General features: G+C 36.8%; 1 protein-coding gene across 2 annotated transcripts in view; it reads left to right on the top strand.

Moving 5' to 3' along the window:
- Positions 1-17,094, top strand: part of TRAPPC8 (trafficking protein particle complex subunit 8) — a 50,113-nt gene extending 33,019 nt beyond the window's left edge. The window contains exons 22-31 of one of the 2 annotated variants that reach the window (XM_065668184.1): positions 120-267; positions 1,577-1,673; positions 2,530-2,598; positions 2,714-2,754; positions 3,503-3,688; positions 4,263-4,364; positions 10,780-10,827; positions 12,236-12,381; positions 13,907-13,993; positions 16,053-17,094. In XM_065668184.1, the coding sequence (XP_065524256.1) occupies positions 120-267; positions 1,577-1,673; positions 2,530-2,598; positions 2,714-2,754; positions 3,503-3,688; positions 4,263-4,364; positions 10,780-10,827; positions 12,236-12,381; positions 13,907-13,993; positions 16,053-16,287 (1,159 nt within the window). In that variant the 3' untranslated portion in view covers positions 16,288-17,094. The remainder of the gene's footprint in view (positions 1-119; positions 268-1,576; positions 1,674-2,529; positions 2,599-2,713; positions 2,755-3,502; positions 3,689-4,262; positions 4,365-10,779; positions 10,828-12,235; positions 12,382-13,906; positions 13,994-16,052) is intronic. The other variant, XM_065668183.1, reaches the window with a different exon arrangement.
- The last annotated feature ends 386 nt before the right edge of the window (positions 17,095-17,480 follow it).

Below are 17,480 nucleotides of genomic sequence, written 5' to 3'. Positions count from 1 at the left end.
AGCTTTGATGTTGTTAAAAGCTAAACTTCTTAATGACAGATTCTGGACAGCAGTCTTGGTTGTTCAGAATGTTTTGTTGTGTTTTTTTTCTTTCTTTTTTCCTTCTCCCTCCTTCCTAGTCATAGAGTATTAAGGCACACTGCAGTTATTTGTACTAGCCGGTCTCTGCATATTCGAGCTACTGTCTGCAGAAGTAATGCACTTGAAGACGAAGAAGGCAGAGGGGGCAATATGTTGGTGTTTGTGGATGTAGAAAATATCAACACTGTAAGTTCTTACTTTTTAATAATAATACTGTTATAAAGCTCAACAGATATCGAAGTGCCATCAGTAGAACCAAGACTTAAGTATAAGTGTTTTGGCAACTGTTTTGTGAACACCAAGTAAACCTTGTGTATATGATCAGTACAGATACTGCTGGAAAGAGATTACTAACATTAAGTATTTTATCTCAACTCACTGGAAGTCTGCTATATCTATCTCTTCCAGTACTGTAGCTTAGATTTTTTTTTTCTTTGAGGAAGATTTATTCCAAATTTATGAATGTTATTGATGATCAGAACTTCAAAGGTAGTTCTAAATAAGGCAACCAGGTTCCCCACTCTAGCCTCTCAATGAAAACACTGGTAGAATTAGTGGTAATGTAAAGTCAAAATTTAAGCTCTAACTGAAAGAAAGCTTCTGTGTTTATATTTATTGGCAAACTCTAAAAGGCATTGTTTGCTGATGTACTCCAAATGCAGGTATATCTGTTGTGGTCTGTTGGCTTAGCAAGGCAGATGAAAATATTTAATTCTTGCTACCATGCTAATCTAAGTTTACTCATTTTCTTGGTAAAGCTGCTCCCATTCTTTCAACCACACAGCAAGGTAATTGAATCCTCTGTTTATAAAATTTCTAACCACTCAGCTGGTAGTGGAAACACTAAGCTAATTTGTCATTTTGCTTTAAAGGTGTATACACTCTATTTTTTTTGAGCGAATAGTGTCTACTAAAGTGAATATTGTCCACCCCTTCTTTGAGGGGGAAGGAATATTTTTATAAAGTACTTACCAAGGTAACAGATAACCTTGTATGAGACTTAATTTTCCACTACCATCTCACTTACTCTTTCCAAGAAATAAAACCACCCCCAAAAGCTACTTTTCATTGTGTATATACATAAACCAAAACAATTTCTAAAATTACTTTAGGAACATTGCTAGATCATAAGTCCCAGGAAGGGAAGAATTTTTATTAAGTGGCTTTGCACACAGTGTTCTGCATTGGAGTTAAAAGCCTAGCTTTTATTAGTTACCTTTATCCAAAATACTAGTTTCCAGGTATTTTTTGGGGGGATCTTTGTTTATTTTTTGTGTGGCTTTGTTTGCTGGAATTGGAAGTTGCTGTGAACTGGGACTGTTGTTTTACATTACATTGGGTCTTAATTCCCTTGTCTCTCCTTAGTACTGTGTTCTGGAAGGTGTGAATAATGAGTTAAGATTCTAACAATGCTTCCTTGCAGTGAACACTTACGATGTGATGTAGGATGTTACAACTGTGATCGGTCTTGACATAATTTTTGTCTCTTCCTTAGAGTGAGACTGGTGTTAAAGAATTTCATATAGTACAAGTTTCAAGTAACAGCAAGCACTGGAAACTTCAAAAATCTGTTAATATCTCTGAAGACAAAGGTGTGTATCACCATAAGCATGGCAAGTCTAGCTTCTGCTTGACAAGAGCAGTTAAAAAGAGTATTACAAGTAGTTTGACTCTCAGAATAATTAATTTCTAAAAGCTCTGTCACTTTCAAACATGCTACAACCTTTCTTCTGCTAGTGTTTCAAGAAACATATTGAAAGGTAACTTTCAGACTTCATCAGTTTTAAAAATGGCCTTAATTTACAGGTAAGATTAATTTCTGTGATGTAGAGAAATCCAGGTCACAGATTTGTTTTAACAAACAAATTTCAGTGTTCTATTAATTATATATCAGTGTTGAATTTAACCGATCAACAGTATTTGACACGTGCTTCTTATTATTAGAAATTAGAAATACACCAGAATTGCTAGGGCAGTATCCTGCCTTCACTAATAGAAGCTGCTGATTTTTGAAAAGGGTAACTATACCAGGCAAAAAAAAAAAGTGCTGGTTAGATACAATAACAAATGTAATCTTTACTTGTATGCTGACATTTAAGTACTTAGAAATTAGTCTAGTCTTAGTATTCCTCTTTTGTAATATTTAGGGTGAGCTAGCCAGGTAAACTGAATCTTGTGGTCTGTTCCTTCTTTCTCTATATCTTGTCATTGTATTATGACTTGCTTACTGCTCTAGTAATAGATGGAAGGGCTCAACAGATGTGTCCTCGTGACTAGCATAGAGTTGCAGTGCTTGATCAGTCATGCTTTTCTGAGTATTATCAGTATGGCTCTTACTTGTGAAGTTTAAAGGCTGAATTTTGGCTAATGAGGGACTTACAATGTTGGGGGTGGGGGGAAAATCTTGCAAAAAAAAAAATCTTGCAAATTTTATTTTTTTTTTTCCAGATACTAAGCTTGCTAGCAGAGAGAGAGCAAAGTTATGTTTTAAAGCAGTAAGATGCAAAAACTCAGAAGGTAGGTTCTCTCCTGAATGTGGTGACCTTTGAAAGAAAATACTATTTGGATACTGTATGCTGGAATTGTGATTTCTCATAATGCTGAAACGATTCCTTCTGTTTTTATCCTTTAGAAAATTACACATTTGCAGACATTGTCTTTGGAAACGAACAGGTAGGTGAACTGGTATGACTGTATTCTGTCTTGTACAAGGTATCCCTGTCATGTGCGGGGAGGGGACCCTGCCTTCTAGACAGTATGAGTATTTTGCTAATGCAGTAGCACATTTTGGAAAGGCTAACCTTTTTGAAAAGGAGAGGTTAGGAAGCTCAAGTTTGTTACTCATCCTGGTATCTCCAAGTATCACTGTTGTTGGTCTTGAAACCACTACTTCCTTATCAAGATTTGGTATTGGAAAAGCCCAGCACAATGACAAACTTGGCAAACGGCACAGTATTTCTGTCTGTGCAGGGAATATCCTGTGCAATCTGTTATCTGTGCTATTGCTAGCAAAGCGTATGCTTCTAACTTGGTAAGTAACTCTAGCAGACCTGAGGAAAGTATCCATAAGTATGATTTGCTCATGAATATTGTGAGTTAGTTGGGACACATCAGCTCTCACCACTAAAGTTAATGTATGACAGTAGGCTGTCTTGTAATAATCAAAGCTTTTGCTTCCAAGTTTGTTATTCATAGTTTTAGGCCAATATTCTGTAGCTCTGTTTCCCTGAGTTACTTTAGCTTATTAGGTAGGGCTGATCTCTAATAAGGCAAGCATGGAAACCAAGATGTGTGGCGTCTTGCGGGTTTGCAAAGGGAAGCAAAGCAAGATAACACTACAGTGATGAGCCCTGTTAAGAGTAACTTGTGTCAGCTTGAATCCTTACCTGATGACACATTCTGGCTTTTGTTTTTCTTGCAGATAATAAGCTCAGCCAGTCCTTGTGCAGACTTTTTTTTTCAGAGCTTGTCCACTGAATTTAAAAGAACACATGTGCGGTCTCATACTCATGCATCTCAAAGGGCTGGGAAACAATTGTTTGATGAGACAGTCAGATTGATACAAAGATGCAGCGAAGTCGATTTGAACATTGTCGTACTATGGAAGGTATGTATGGTTATGAGCTTTGTAGTAATTTAGCCATGAAATTACTGTTACAAAAATAATTTAATATGGCATCCTAAACATCTAAGTATACTCGTACAAAATTTGAATGAAATTTTTTTTCTGAAAACAGGAAAATGAACTAAAATGGTGTTAAGAAGCAAAGACAGTCTTAACAGCTATTACAGTAATAAGTATGCTTAAGTGGTTTTACATTACTCTGGATGCACCCAGTTCTTTTAAGCTCTTCTCTTAAAAGAGAAAATTCTGAAATCTTAGAGATTTGTGCTTTCTTTTATCATAGACTTGTAACAGTGATCCTGTCTGTCTTTGAAGGGGAGGATCTCATTTACCAGAACACAAATACTAAATAGTGGAAATTGGCAGTCTAAACTTCAGCAGTTTTCTGTGCTTGCAAAATTAAAGGCATACACGTAAAGTCAATATGTCATGCTAGTCTTTAAATTTTGAACAGTACAACATCTTCCACTTATGTTAGAGGGAAAGACAGTAATTCTGTATTATGATGCTTATGGTGGTTTCTGGTCTGCCAATGTCTTTGTATTATGTTTTGTAGGCATATGTTGTGGAAGACAACAAGCAGCTTATTTTGGAGGGCCAGCATCATGTTGCCCTTCATACAGTTGGGAAGGAGGCTTTTTCGTTTCCTCAGAAGCAGGTAATCTAGTGTGAAGTTTTCCTTTACAGTTGCTTCTTTCTGAAAATAGACTCGATCCGTTTTCTTCTAAATGGAATAGCTTTGGGTGCTTTTGTAGAATCTAACATTAGATGTGTGTTATTACTGAATAATCCAGACTGACTTCAGCTTTGATTAGTTGTCTATTTGGAATAGCTAGGCTCAGTTTAAAGATGAGAAAAGCAATATACAAGTAAGTATACTGCTATGCAGTTGGACTGAATTGTTCTGTGGCATTTCATGGTAGAATCAGGAGCTTATTAATAGCGCTAAGACAAAGTTAACAATTACTTCATAACAAAGTCAATAGTAAAGTGATGAAATTGGTTTTGAGTCGTACAAAATCACTTTTATAAATTCTGCTACTCTTCACAACTTTTAAATGACGATCTTTAGTGTAAAATGTTAGAAAAGCAGAAACACTGGGTCAGTTAAAGACATTGAAAGCTTCACTGGAACTGATCTATTAATAGTATATTTTATCACATTGAAGTTTTGTAGCCTGTTTGATTGTTCAAAGAAAACAGCATCTGTAAGAAACTGGTGGATGTCTTCTGTTACATGAATCAGAAACATCTATGGAAGCTATAGATAATTTCTATAAAAGCACCTATGTTAGATGCAGTTCAAGTGTTTAAAGAAGAATGTGCAAAATGAAGTACAAGTCTTGTACTTGTTTGGTCTTCTGCTGAGCAGTGCATTGCTGTTCTTGCTTTGGTGCTGATCCTGTTGTTTTTACCAATGTTGCAAACATCATACATAGCTTTTAGTGAGCTCTTACTCAAAGTTGCAGCAAAAAGTACTACTATACATTGTATTTGTGCAGAAAGCAATATAGGACAAATATGTCTTTTTATAAATGCTATAGCATTTTGTGAATTACTCTGAAGCTGTGCTCTTGATTTTGGTTCATAAGCCTGTAAGTATTTACACATCATTAGGATGATCTTTCCATTTACTTCTTTGTGCTGTGAAATAGATGAAAATAGGTCAAAAGGGGAGTGTAGTTTGAGCTGAACTGGTTGGTGTTCATTAGTACTGAAAAATAGGAAAATTTAAGTACTAATGTTTGAAGACTGTGTTTTCACTTAACACCCCCACACCCCCAAAAAAGCCTTTCCACATGTGAACTCAAGCTATGCTGAGCAATGCTAGGTGTATTAGTCTAGTGACAGCTGCCCACTCTGGTGCATGCACCTCAAGACATTAAAAATAATACAACAGTAGATCATTCTGCAGACATCAGGAGAGAAAACATTGTGGACTTATGATCTTCTGGAGGTCTAGTTCTGGCAAATGGGTGGGAAGACAAGTAGGATTGAATCATAACTGCATCCTAAAGTAAACAAACAAGTGGACATGGTAGAGGTAGAAATTTACATTTCTTGTTGACTGCACTGGAACTCTAGCTGTCTCCCTCAAATTCAGTTTCAAACTAAGAACTGAATCCTGCCACCAGCAACAAGGATGATCCAGATGTATTCTCAATTTGTTTTGAGGAATACATACTATATAAGTATTCTGTCTATAATCTTTCTAGTTTGTTTATTATGATTACAGCTGTAATCAAATAGATGCTGTACTGATTATGGTATTCACTTGAGCATAAGGCACATGCTTCCTTTGAAGTATTCTGTACCTTGGTTAGAAGCCAAAATACCTCTGTGTTGCGATGCACTTGAAATCTGGTGCAAGAGTAGTAGTGGTTGTTTTTAATAAATCTGTAGATTCTGTATCCTCATAATAAGCAAAGCCCAGATTTAACTTGGATTTTGAGAGCTTGCAGTCTTGGGACTGTTAAGGATTGAGAAATTGTATGTGCCTCATGTACCACTTTCTTTTAATTGGCACTTTATACTGTGAGGAGAGTAGATAAACCCTTCTGACATGGAAGGTGAAGAATAACAAATTAATTGATTTGAGACTTTGCAGCAGTTTACTTTGTTCACGTTTAAGAATTAAAAGAATCCCCAAAATAGGATTAAATGAGGCTAGGTAGAGAAAAATAATGAACAATTAAGGACTGTGTATTGTCTTTTGAATTATCTTGCTCTTGAGTTAAATTTTCACAAGTAGTGAAAAGCTGGGAGTGGAGGCCTGGGGGAATCCTGAACCCAAATTTCTAACAATTTTTTTAGTATATTGTATTGAAGCTTGTACGTAGCATTCAAATTTTTTCTCATGCAAATCTGTATTTATTCTCTAAATCATACATGGGACTTGGAACTAGACTGTTCCTGACTGTCTTGTGCTGACAGTACAGAAGTTGTTTTCTGTGGTCTAGACAGCAGAGGGAGATGGAGATGCGTGCTTTTTACCCAATGAATGTTGGTTACCCGTTCTTACATTATAAAGGTCTGCTCAGATCTGGGGAAAAAAATAAATTTGCAGATTCTGAACAGGGTGCACCTAGAATGCAAGAGTCTGCTGTCTGTATTGCTTGATGTGTTCTATTTGTGGCTGCTCTTCAGTGACTTTCTTCTTGACTTGTGCTGCTTCCGCTTCATGCTGTTGCAGCCAGCAAAGGAATTTTTGTCTGCCTGGCAATATAGCCATTATCAACCAAGAACAGGGTCTCGTATACTTGGGAAAAACATGAACAAGATTTCTGTCTGCATCTTTATTTCTTCTAGCCCACTGAGAAATTACTCAAATCTTAGCTGAATTCATCAAATAGCTACATTGAACAAATCAAGGTAGCTTGCTTTGTATTTTGTTTAAATTCTGTGTGCTGGTCGATTTCTACTGCTTTGTCAGTTCTGGAATATCTCACTAATTCTTTGACAGCTTTTAAGGATTTAGTTTGGATTTATAGAAACTTCCAGAACTGTTCAAAAAAACAAAGCTGCAGGAAAGCACTGAGAAGAACAGTAGATCAGTATTCATTGGCAGAGTAATGTTTAAGTTCTTCCAATCTACCAGCAACTGCTGGTAGTTGGGTGCACTGGTATAAAGTCATCTTCGTCATATGTCCAAGCCAGGATGTGAGACTACTGACTGAGATGCAAGGACAGGTGGAACATGTAATGCTTGTAACAGGGATGCGGAACAGATAGCGGGTCAATTTAGATTGCATCCAAAATAGTTATTCTGTCTCTTGTTCATGATCCCTCTACCCTCACTTAATAATAGGGCAAAACCTTCAAATACTTCAAACATCCATTTACATTTGGGGCTGTTCATCAGTATTCTCATTGCTGTCTTCTGTATTTTTCTACTCTGGTGAATTCAGAAGATTCCAAAGGAAAAAGCACAGTGTAATACAGTGGCATGGAAGTAGTAGTGTGGAGCTGGGGCATTTGGCATACTTCTGACTGGCAAAGACTTCATCCTTATGGAAGTTGAGATGTGGTCTAGTAGGGGCTTTTCACTTGGGCATCCCAGCATATTTGGAAATAGTGTATCCATACTTCTGAAACACATTAGAGAGTGTAAACTTAGTTTTGACTGAAGTCTATATGAGAGAAAATGCCTATGACTGTGTTTTAGATCAGGTGTGCTTTTTACAACATGCTGTCACCATTAAAGCCCTCTGTTTTCATTGTGAAATGGTTGTGTATTGCACAAAGTGGGTACCTTCCAGGTAGAATTAATCCAGGTATGCTCCAGGACTGCACATGATGTGCTTCTGGGCTGTTTGTTAGTCCTGTGGATTAGATTGTGGTAGCCCGAAGTAAAAACCCATAAAATGCATACTGCGTGGATGCAGGCATTTTGGCACTGTTTCATAGAATCGTAGAATAGTTAGGGTTGGAAAGGACCTTAAGATCATCTAGTTCCAACCCCCCTGCCATGGGCAGGGACACCTCACACTAAACCATGTCACCCAAGGCTTCGTCCAACCTGGCCTTCAACTGTTTCACTTCAGAGATGATAAGTTTTGGTAACACTGCTTCTTAATAGAGGTGGAATTAAGAAGATCTTAAAAGTAGGAGAGGGTAGCATTCAAATAACTGTACATTTCCAAACGGTGAATTACTGGAAGTAGCAACTTGTGCTAGTTCAGGAATTTGGGGTTTTTTTTACAGAATAAAAAAAAGGGAAGGAGTACTTGAATCAAATACAGATTGTTGGAGTGGATTGAAGGCTTTGCTTACCCTCCACTAATCTGATTTAAAGAAAATTATTAAGGGTAAATAAACATAAAGAGCAGAAATGGACTTTTTCCACATTTTATGTTAATTAACATAATTAATACAGAGCAGGAAAAAAACTGTACCAGTTTTGGAGGACTGGCCTATGTTATTGCCATGAATGAAACATTCCAAGTAGCAAAAAAGAAATCTGCTGCTTTACCCATTGATAGACTGATGATATTTTGTGTTTTCAAACGCATTATTGCTGGTGTGTTAGCAAAATGCTGTTCCTGGAGTCATCATTTCTATGGTTAGGAGCTAGACTGAATATAGATGAATCACATGGTGAAGGAAACCAACTTAAAATTGAGGTTTAAAAATGGAAATTGTCTGATCTAAAATGGGAAAAGGAGAAAGGCACATTAGTTTGTCTCCCTCTTACTCTCCTGCTTTCATGTACTCTGCTTTTACTTATGCTTTAGTAGCATTCCAGAGTTTCCTGTTTGGGTTTTCTTTCTTGCTGTGCATATTTGTCCCTCATACTTGACTGGGCATGTTAATAATTATTCTGGCTATAAGTAACTTGAGATGTATGGGGCAGATATGTTGAATTTACATACAACTTGGAAATCAAATTGTGTTGTTCAACTTTGTGTGTTTAAGAGCACATTGACCCTGTTATTGACAGGTTTGTTTTTTGAAATTGAAAACTTTTAAGTTGTCTAATATCACATGGAAAAGTCCTTTAAAATGACTGCATGTGAGGATATCATTATTTCCATCTATCTGACAGAAAGGAAGAACTTTACAATTTGGAAGTGTGTCCTAAGAAATTAAGGAACGTATTATGAGCAGACCTGTCTATTAAATCTATCAGATAATGGAAAAGATGCTTTGAATGGTGAAAATTTTGACTTTTCCAACTTTTAGCTTAGTACAGTTGCACGAGATATCTAAACAAGTGTGAACAAGTAATACGCAATGTCAGAAGTATAAGTAGGGAAGATGTATACATTTGTTTTGAAATAGCAAAATGCTGAAGGTCCTGGCTCTTTTGTACTAGATAATGTTGAGATTATTTTGTACTAGAGATAATGTTGAGATTATTCTACTTGGAGCAGCAAGCTTATGTCTAGTTTTGAGTGTATTTATTTGAAGCTGGCCTTTTTAGAGGGCTTTGGGGAGTAAAAAGTTTTATGAAAATAGAAACAACTTTCCTAGCACCAGTTGCACAGTTCATAGCTCTTGGAAAGTAACTGTGGGAGTGCTGTGGTCCTGGTGCTACTGCATGGTGTGTGTTTCTTGTTAACAAATCAGAAGCTTAAAAATACAGCTGTGTAATTTAAAATGACAGCAAAAAGCACTTCCCTCTCCTCCCCGCCCCCCCCCCCCCCCCGTTCTTCCAAACTCTTCTTATGATGAAGCTTCTTAGAGTTAAGCTTTTTCGGATCTCTACCAGTATGCTTGGATGAGGCCTTCAAATTACACCTTAACCATTTTTTTTTTTTTTAAGGGAACATCTTAACTATTGTTGTTGCCTTCTTGTATGCAGTATATGGTGTTTGCTGTCTAGTTTAGCCCATGGTATTGCTAGAAGCTTTGCAAGGAATCATAATGGGTCAACAAGCAGACTTCAGGTGTCAGAACTTCAGTATTTGCCCATTTGGGCTGCTATTCTGGGGGTTCAGCAACCTGTTTGGTTCTTGATTTTGCTTTACTTTGTTTTGAAGTATAAATAACCACAAGTCTTGAGGCTGTTACCTGCTTGATCCGTGTTCTTGAAGAGAGGGTACAGGTGCCCAAGTAGGTATAGGCATCTTTTTTTTTTTTTTTTTTTATATAGGCTAGATCCAGTTTCCCAGTTTCCAGAGTAGAACAGAAATTTAATGCATTGTAAAACTTCAGTATTTATTAGGTGTTTATAGGTAACTCCCTGATCTGTATGTGTATCTTCTTGGTTACCATTTGCAAGTGCTTTGTTTTGACCAGAACCACTAGGTAGGAGAATCATATACTAAATGTCATGTCTTAGCCTTTGTTTTAGGTACACAATTACAATAAACCTAGACTCTGAGCATCTGAAGTTGGAGACAAAGACCTTTTCTGACTGAGACACACCTAGGCTGGTTGGAAGTAAGGTTTAGCTCTGTGATGGTAAATAGTTTAATCTCACTGTTTTCCAGTCCTTCAACAGAGCTGTAATATTAGAACTAAAGATTTGAAATATTAACGTCGCTCTGCACTTTCACCAGTAAATGTTCCTGCTGCATTTTATGATGCTTTTGTCTGTAGAGATAAACGTTCATATTTGTCTTTTGTAGGGTTTAAAAAAAATACTCGGGAATTCTGATTGGGAGGACTTGGAACAGGTAATTGACTCTAGGGCAAACTACAGTGTGTAGGATATTGATATGTGGTTGAAGAGGCCATTGAATAATTGGTTGACTGTAACTTGAAGGGAAAGATCAATTTAAATGAAAGCCTATAATCTCATCTCTTGTGCATTTCATGCTGTCATAAGGTAGGGTGGAAATGCCAGATTCATTCAAAGCTTAAAATACATTTCACTGTTACTGTGAAATATCTTTTTTTCTTCTTAAATTACTTTTTAAGAAAACTACTCTTCCTTTCAAGGAGAAAGAATCATAAGCCTTATAAAACATTTGATGTCTTCCTGGTATTACCAGCACAGGTGAACAGTGATTGAGATGTTCATACATACTGCAGAACACCCAGCGTGTCTGTTACTGAGTCAGGTTTTGTTGCTTGTAGTATTTCTTTTCAACTTACAAGGTACAATCCATCACTGTTAAAGTATTTGTTACATTTTACTGACTTTACATGGCTTTTTTAAATCTTCTTTCACATCCCTTTAGTATTCAGTCACACTTATTGCTGCAAATTGTTTTGTTCTAAAGGTAGACTTTTTGTGGAATAGATTTGTAAAGGAACACTAAAAGGCAGCGCCTTCCTGAATGAATCCAGCTCATGAAAGAGACTTGTGTTTTGTCCAACAAAACCATCCAGATGATGTTGGACAGAGTGACAGCAGTGCTGTAGTGCTGGGCCAAATGAAGCCTGATTGCTTCATTTGGTGTTGCATCTTCTTATATCATCTAATTTCTTCTGCTTCAGAGATTGATTCTGCCGACAGGGTTAGGATGAATCCCAAGTAGTGTGTCAGTGCTTGGCTTGGGTTTTCAACTGGGGACAGTTAGCTTTTATCTCTGCAAGAGCTTGCTATACAATTTTTAAGATATTCTGCATTATAAATTCTTCTGTCACTGTTAGCATGTTCCTGTACACTTCTGTTTGCTTTACTTTGGATCTCTTTTGTGAAACTTTGGTATTTTCTTTCTTGTTGTGAACTTCCCAGGGCAGGTGATGGATTGTTTGTTTGGGTTTTTGTTTTTTTTTAGGTACAGCTGCTGTATATGGAGCTGTGTAAAGGCTGTCCCTTTTTCTTAGAAACAAAACCAAACACTAATAAAGTCCTGCAACAGTGGCATGCTTTTCTTAAACTTTTATACATAGCATTTTCACAGGCAGCTGTGAAATCTGTCTCGAAGGCAGCAGATAAATCATCAGTTCTTCATCTAGCACGCTTAAATACAAAACACATAGGAAAAAAACTGAGCTTCCTGGTGCTGTAGACTTACTTCCCTGGAGTTATAGTTCATAATGGTGAATTGTAGCTTCTATGGCTGGATTTCTTGTGTTGCATTGCACAGTACCTTATATCAATATTTTAAATGTAATTCTGAATTTATGTTTCAGGAATTACCAGAAATGGTTCTCCTAAAGTTTTTTCGACCTGAAAACACACCAGCACCTGCAAGACCAACACCAGAGCAGCTTTCTAATCTTATCAAGACAAGTCTTCATTATCCAGAGTCTTTCAGTCATTCTTTTCATCAAAAAAGGTGCAACATTCATTAGGAACTTCTGAAATATTGTTAATTTGACATAAATCCCCTGATGCTATGTGGGTTATGGTGCCTGAGATGCAGTGTGGGTTATGATATGAAAGATAAAAGTCTGATATGCAAGGGTGTAATCATACTCAATTCTTAAATTCACTGCTGCAGAATTTTGAAGGTAAAAGTTTAATGTAGAGCAAAATACTGTAATACCACAGTTTACAGTTTTGATATTAAATAGTAATGTGATCAAACTTACTAAAAGGAAAATACTTTCCTGCTTTTGTATTTATTTTTGGTGTCAGAGTAAACAATGTGCTACTTTGAGAAGCTAGACAGAAAGTAAGAGGTACTTTTAAGTGAAAAGAACTATTATATCTACAGCATCTGATTTGCCAAGATTAGCTGCACATGGCTCTGATTTATGTCAGGAGGGAAGGCGGTAACAGTTTAGATCACTGGGGCTTGTCTCATAGAAGCATACCAGAATTAACCTGTCAAAAAGCAGACTGCTAGAGTGAATTAATTTGAGCCTGTAAGATCTATGAGTCTTTTGAAGTTAGCATGATACTAACAAAGCCCTCTGGGTTTCATTTCATGAAAGGGTTTGTATTTGTAACAAAGATATCTATTTAGGTTTGAGGTATTTTATTTGAGAACTTTACTGTTGAAATTTTTCTAGAATTTCAATTGATATAAGTAAGTCGTCAAAAGAAGTGGATTTCTTTCTTTAAAAAACCCTGACATTTAAATACTTTGTAAGGTGGCATATCTTAATTGACAGTTACAAAGCATACATTGTTCCAGTAACAAGTTCATATCTTATTTGTTACAGTTGCTAATTGTTCTTTTCTTGTTAGTCTAGCTTAGGATATTTAAGGTGATAAGCAATGGCAAGGAATTCGAGTGACATGAATCACTTACTGTATACATAGATCTGTTTCAACTCTGGTAGTTTGGTTACCTGCCTGTAGATATCTTGGGGTCTTTCTTGCTGCAGCATTATTTATAAAAACAATCATACTAATTGTGAGCAATAGTTTTATTCAGGATAAAGTTTTGTTCAGGGTAGTGTCTTAAATTAACACAAATGTGTATGTGCAGTCTGGTTTGGGCACTGCTCTGGCAAAAACTTTAGGCTAGATGCCAGCAATTCCTCTATATGAGGCACTGCAGAAGAAAAGTATGTAGGCAAAATGTGCTGAACACCATACTGGATCATGTTATCCCATTCTGAAATGTCTGTTGTCATAATAGACAACTTTGTGCTTTTGCTAGCCTTTCTCTGCTGGATGAGGGGAAGTCTGAACTTCATTTGGCTCAGTTGAGCCAGTGCTGTTTGCTTCAATCAATAGCTTTTATTAGAAGTAACTCTAGTCAGTGTGATTATATTGCTCTGTACGCTGACATGTTGCATAATAGCTACATGTTACATTATGTGAAATTCATTTTAACTACTTAAGAGTATAATTAAAACTGTCCAGGGTAAGACTTTTTTTGTTTATTATGGAACTATTTCCTTTTGCAGCCTCTGTCTGGTTCCTGTCACTCTCCTACTTTCGAATTGTTCCCAGGCTGTTGTAGATGTGATGATTGATTTGCGGCATAAAACAAGGTAATGTGTGAATGTTAATGAAACAGTATTTTCTGAGAGGGCTTTCTAGTCTGGGGAGTCTTGTAATGTCTTACCTGCACTGAATATCTAGAATAGGATTGTTTTTTCAACAGTGGCTTCTTTGAGGGGGTAGAAGCTTCATACAGTCAAATGGGAGTCTTCTGTTAGTGCTCAGTTTTACTTCTGACTATCGGTAAGACAGGACGTTGAACTGTGACTTTTGAGTAGTTTAACTCTGCAGTTTTTTTCTAGAAAAGCAGAAATGCTTTTGAACTGGTGAGATATAGGCTTCAGTAACCTTAGTTTAAATTAAATTAAGTTAAATTAAATTAGTTAAAATTGTTGTTGGACTTTCATTTTTATATGTAAAGTAACTTGTAGAAAACTACTTTTGAAGTTCAAGTACTTCCTCCTGCAATTTGGCTTAGTATAAAATGTCATATAACCTTAGGTACATTTAAGAATTCCTGTAGGTTTATCAGCTGGTTCTTATGCCTGGCTGTTCACTTAGAACTGTAGTATTATGTGCAGAAGTATTAGCACTGAGGAAATATTTTGTGAATTGCTTTTAAGGGTTTTACTAAGGATTTCTGTAGGAGAGAATTGAGAACCATGATATACCATTGTTATTTCTTCCACTTCTGTTAAAACGAGGCAATTTAACTCATGTAATTCGGGTGACAATTCCATCATGCTACTTGATATGCTTACCACAAAATAGACTGTAAGATCCTTCACTGAGTGTTCTAGGGGGATTGTGAAGACAGATTGTGAGGAATTGAGGTACGCCTGGTCATGGGAAATGCTGGCTTTTTGCCAGCAGTCCATTCACACAAATAAGAAGTTAAAAGCCCAGGACCTAATACACACATTGAGAAATAGAGGATAGAAGGCTTAAGTATGTTTTATTTTTCAGTTAACATTAGGAATCTATTCACTGAACTGGTTTTTTTTTTTTGGGTTTTTTTTTTTTTAGGAGATGATCATGTCTTGTAATAGCACTGCTAAGACATGTCTTTGGAAGGATAATGTAGTTGTGCCTTGAAATGTGTTAAACACCCCCCAGCTTATTAATGCAATATGTCTAAAACAGTGTCTATTTATGTTGATTATTTCTGTGTGACATGCATACTGATTTAACTCTAGCTCAAGAGAGAAGCCTAAGAATACCTTATGTGGGAATTCATAAAACTGTGACAGTTTGGTTTTTGTTACTATGTCTGTTGTTAGTGTATCTGCTGGTTCTGTAGAAAGCTGGGAGTACACTGGAATTTATCAATAAACATATATATAATTGATGCTGTGTATATAGTATGCACTGTATTAGGAACCAGAGAAATTTAAGTATCTGTACTGATGCATCTGAGCCAAGGGCAGAGCTGCTGTAAAGAATCTTAAGTGTGAGAACATTAAGACGTATTTGGTAAGAAGTAATGACCCATAGTTAAATTGGGTGGACATAGGATCCATAAAGGTACACAAGGATAACTTAGGTACTCTGTCTCAGAGTGTGTATATCCTTGTACAGATGGGCATGTGTGGATATAATAGGAAAGGGTAAAAGGGATATATATAGACTTTTTTTTCAAAGCTGTATTTAGAATCTTGGTAAAATGTTAAGCACAATTCTGTCTATACCTATGATTGCAGCTGTTATCCTTTCAAAGTCTTGTCTTTGTCGTGCTATAGAAAAACCTTAATCTCTTAGCGATAAAGGGTAGAGAGGGCGTGTGGAACACAGCACCGTGCATTTGGGGAAGGCATTGACTTAAGGGAAGTTATCATAGGCAAGCAGTCAAAAAGATGTGGCAGTTCCTAAAGCAAATGGCAGTGGGCACTCTCACATTCAGAGCCTGCCAGAATAGTCACTTCATTTCCCAATTCCTGACTACTGAAGTTTTCAGAAACAAGCCTATCTCTGTAAGGGGTGGGGGGGGGGAGGTGGTGGACACACAGTGGTTTCTGAAATCTTGGGAAAACTTGAATTTGGAGGGAATCATGTAAACTGGTAATACATGCTTCAGATGCAAAGAAATAATGTTGTAACCTTCTTTTCCAGCCCAGAAGCACTAGAAATCCATGGATCTTTTACATGGCTTGGACAAACACAGTACAAGCTTCAACTTAAAAGCCAGGAGGTCTATAGTCTGCAGCTGAAAGCTTGCTTCGTTCATACAGGTGTCTATAATCTTGGAACTCCCAGAGTATTTGCCAAGCTAGTGGACCAAGTTACTTTGTTTGAAACGAGTCAGCAGAACTCCATGCCTGCACTGATTATTATCAATAATATCTGACCACTTCCTGAAAAAAAAATCACACTAAAAGACAAAATAAATGGGATTCTTTTCTTACGTTGTTGGTTGACATTTTGCTGCAGTTTTTGGAAATAGCACCTCAAACATCTAACTTGTTACTAAAGATTGGGTAGGAAAGGAAATAGCAAAATATTTGGACGACTTGTCAATTTGTTTCTCAATGCAATGCACGTTGGACTGAAAATAAGTTTATCCTTTTATAATGTATTTCTTCTCTGGTAATTAAGATACTCATAACACAAAATAATCTAACTCGAGATCTGAACATATTTGTATGTCATATGCCCTGTCAAAAATGCAGCTTAACTGCTGTTACAACTTCCAGCATGGTGTGTTTAATATTTGTGGCTGTATTAGGATATGATTCAGGAAGAAACCCTCATTGGCTTTTTCCTGTCTGAAGCCATTAGTCATGATAAATCCCAACCTTACTGTGAAGCTCAAGAAGGTTTCTCAAATCCACTTCTGTTTCTCAGTTCTTTAGTTCCAGATTTTGAGTTTTCGTATTTATGGAAACTGGCGACCTTTCAAGGTTTACATACACGTCCCACCTAAGGTGTTTAAACAAAAAATGAGTTCTTCAACCAGTTTGAGTATTTTCACATTCATCTCAACACAGAATGCACTATTTCACAACCATGAGATCGTCATTTGTCACGTACTTTATTATGTAACTATAACAATTGATCTGTTTTAAAAAAAATCTACTCAAGATTTTCAAGAAATGTATTATATTTATAACAAATGTACTGTAAATAGAATAAAACATACACCATATTCACTGTATGGACACGTGGCCTTTTATTCCCTATACAGATGTAGCTACCTACAGGTGTATTGTGTATATATCCTGCACTGTCTTCATTGTGGTCTCTGCTCATGTGAAGTTCCTGTTGTGTTGCCATATGTTGTGTTGCTGTACACTGAAACATGTAGTGGCTGCTGTATTTGCCTTTGGAATCCCATTCTGAGGTACAGCGCAGAATTCAGCTTGCTACATGCATTGATTCAGCTTGCTACATGCATTGATTTAGCTTGCTACACGCATTGATCAGCTTGATTACTTGCTACATGCTGGGGATTTTTGAGTAACAGCAGCTGAATGTAGGGAAGGCTGTGTGAAGCAACTGAGCGCAGCAAAGCCAGGTAAGCTAAGAGTTATGGCTTAGGAT

Source organism: Lathamus discolor, chromosome 2 (assembly GCF_037157495.1).
Source record: "Lathamus discolor isolate bLatDis1 chromosome 2, bLatDis1.hap1, whole genome shotgun sequence".
In the NCBI taxonomy this organism is placed as follows: Eukaryota; Metazoa; Chordata; class Aves; order Psittaciformes; family Psittacidae; genus Lathamus; species Lathamus discolor.
This window is presented reverse-complemented; position numbering and strand designations above follow the sequence as displayed.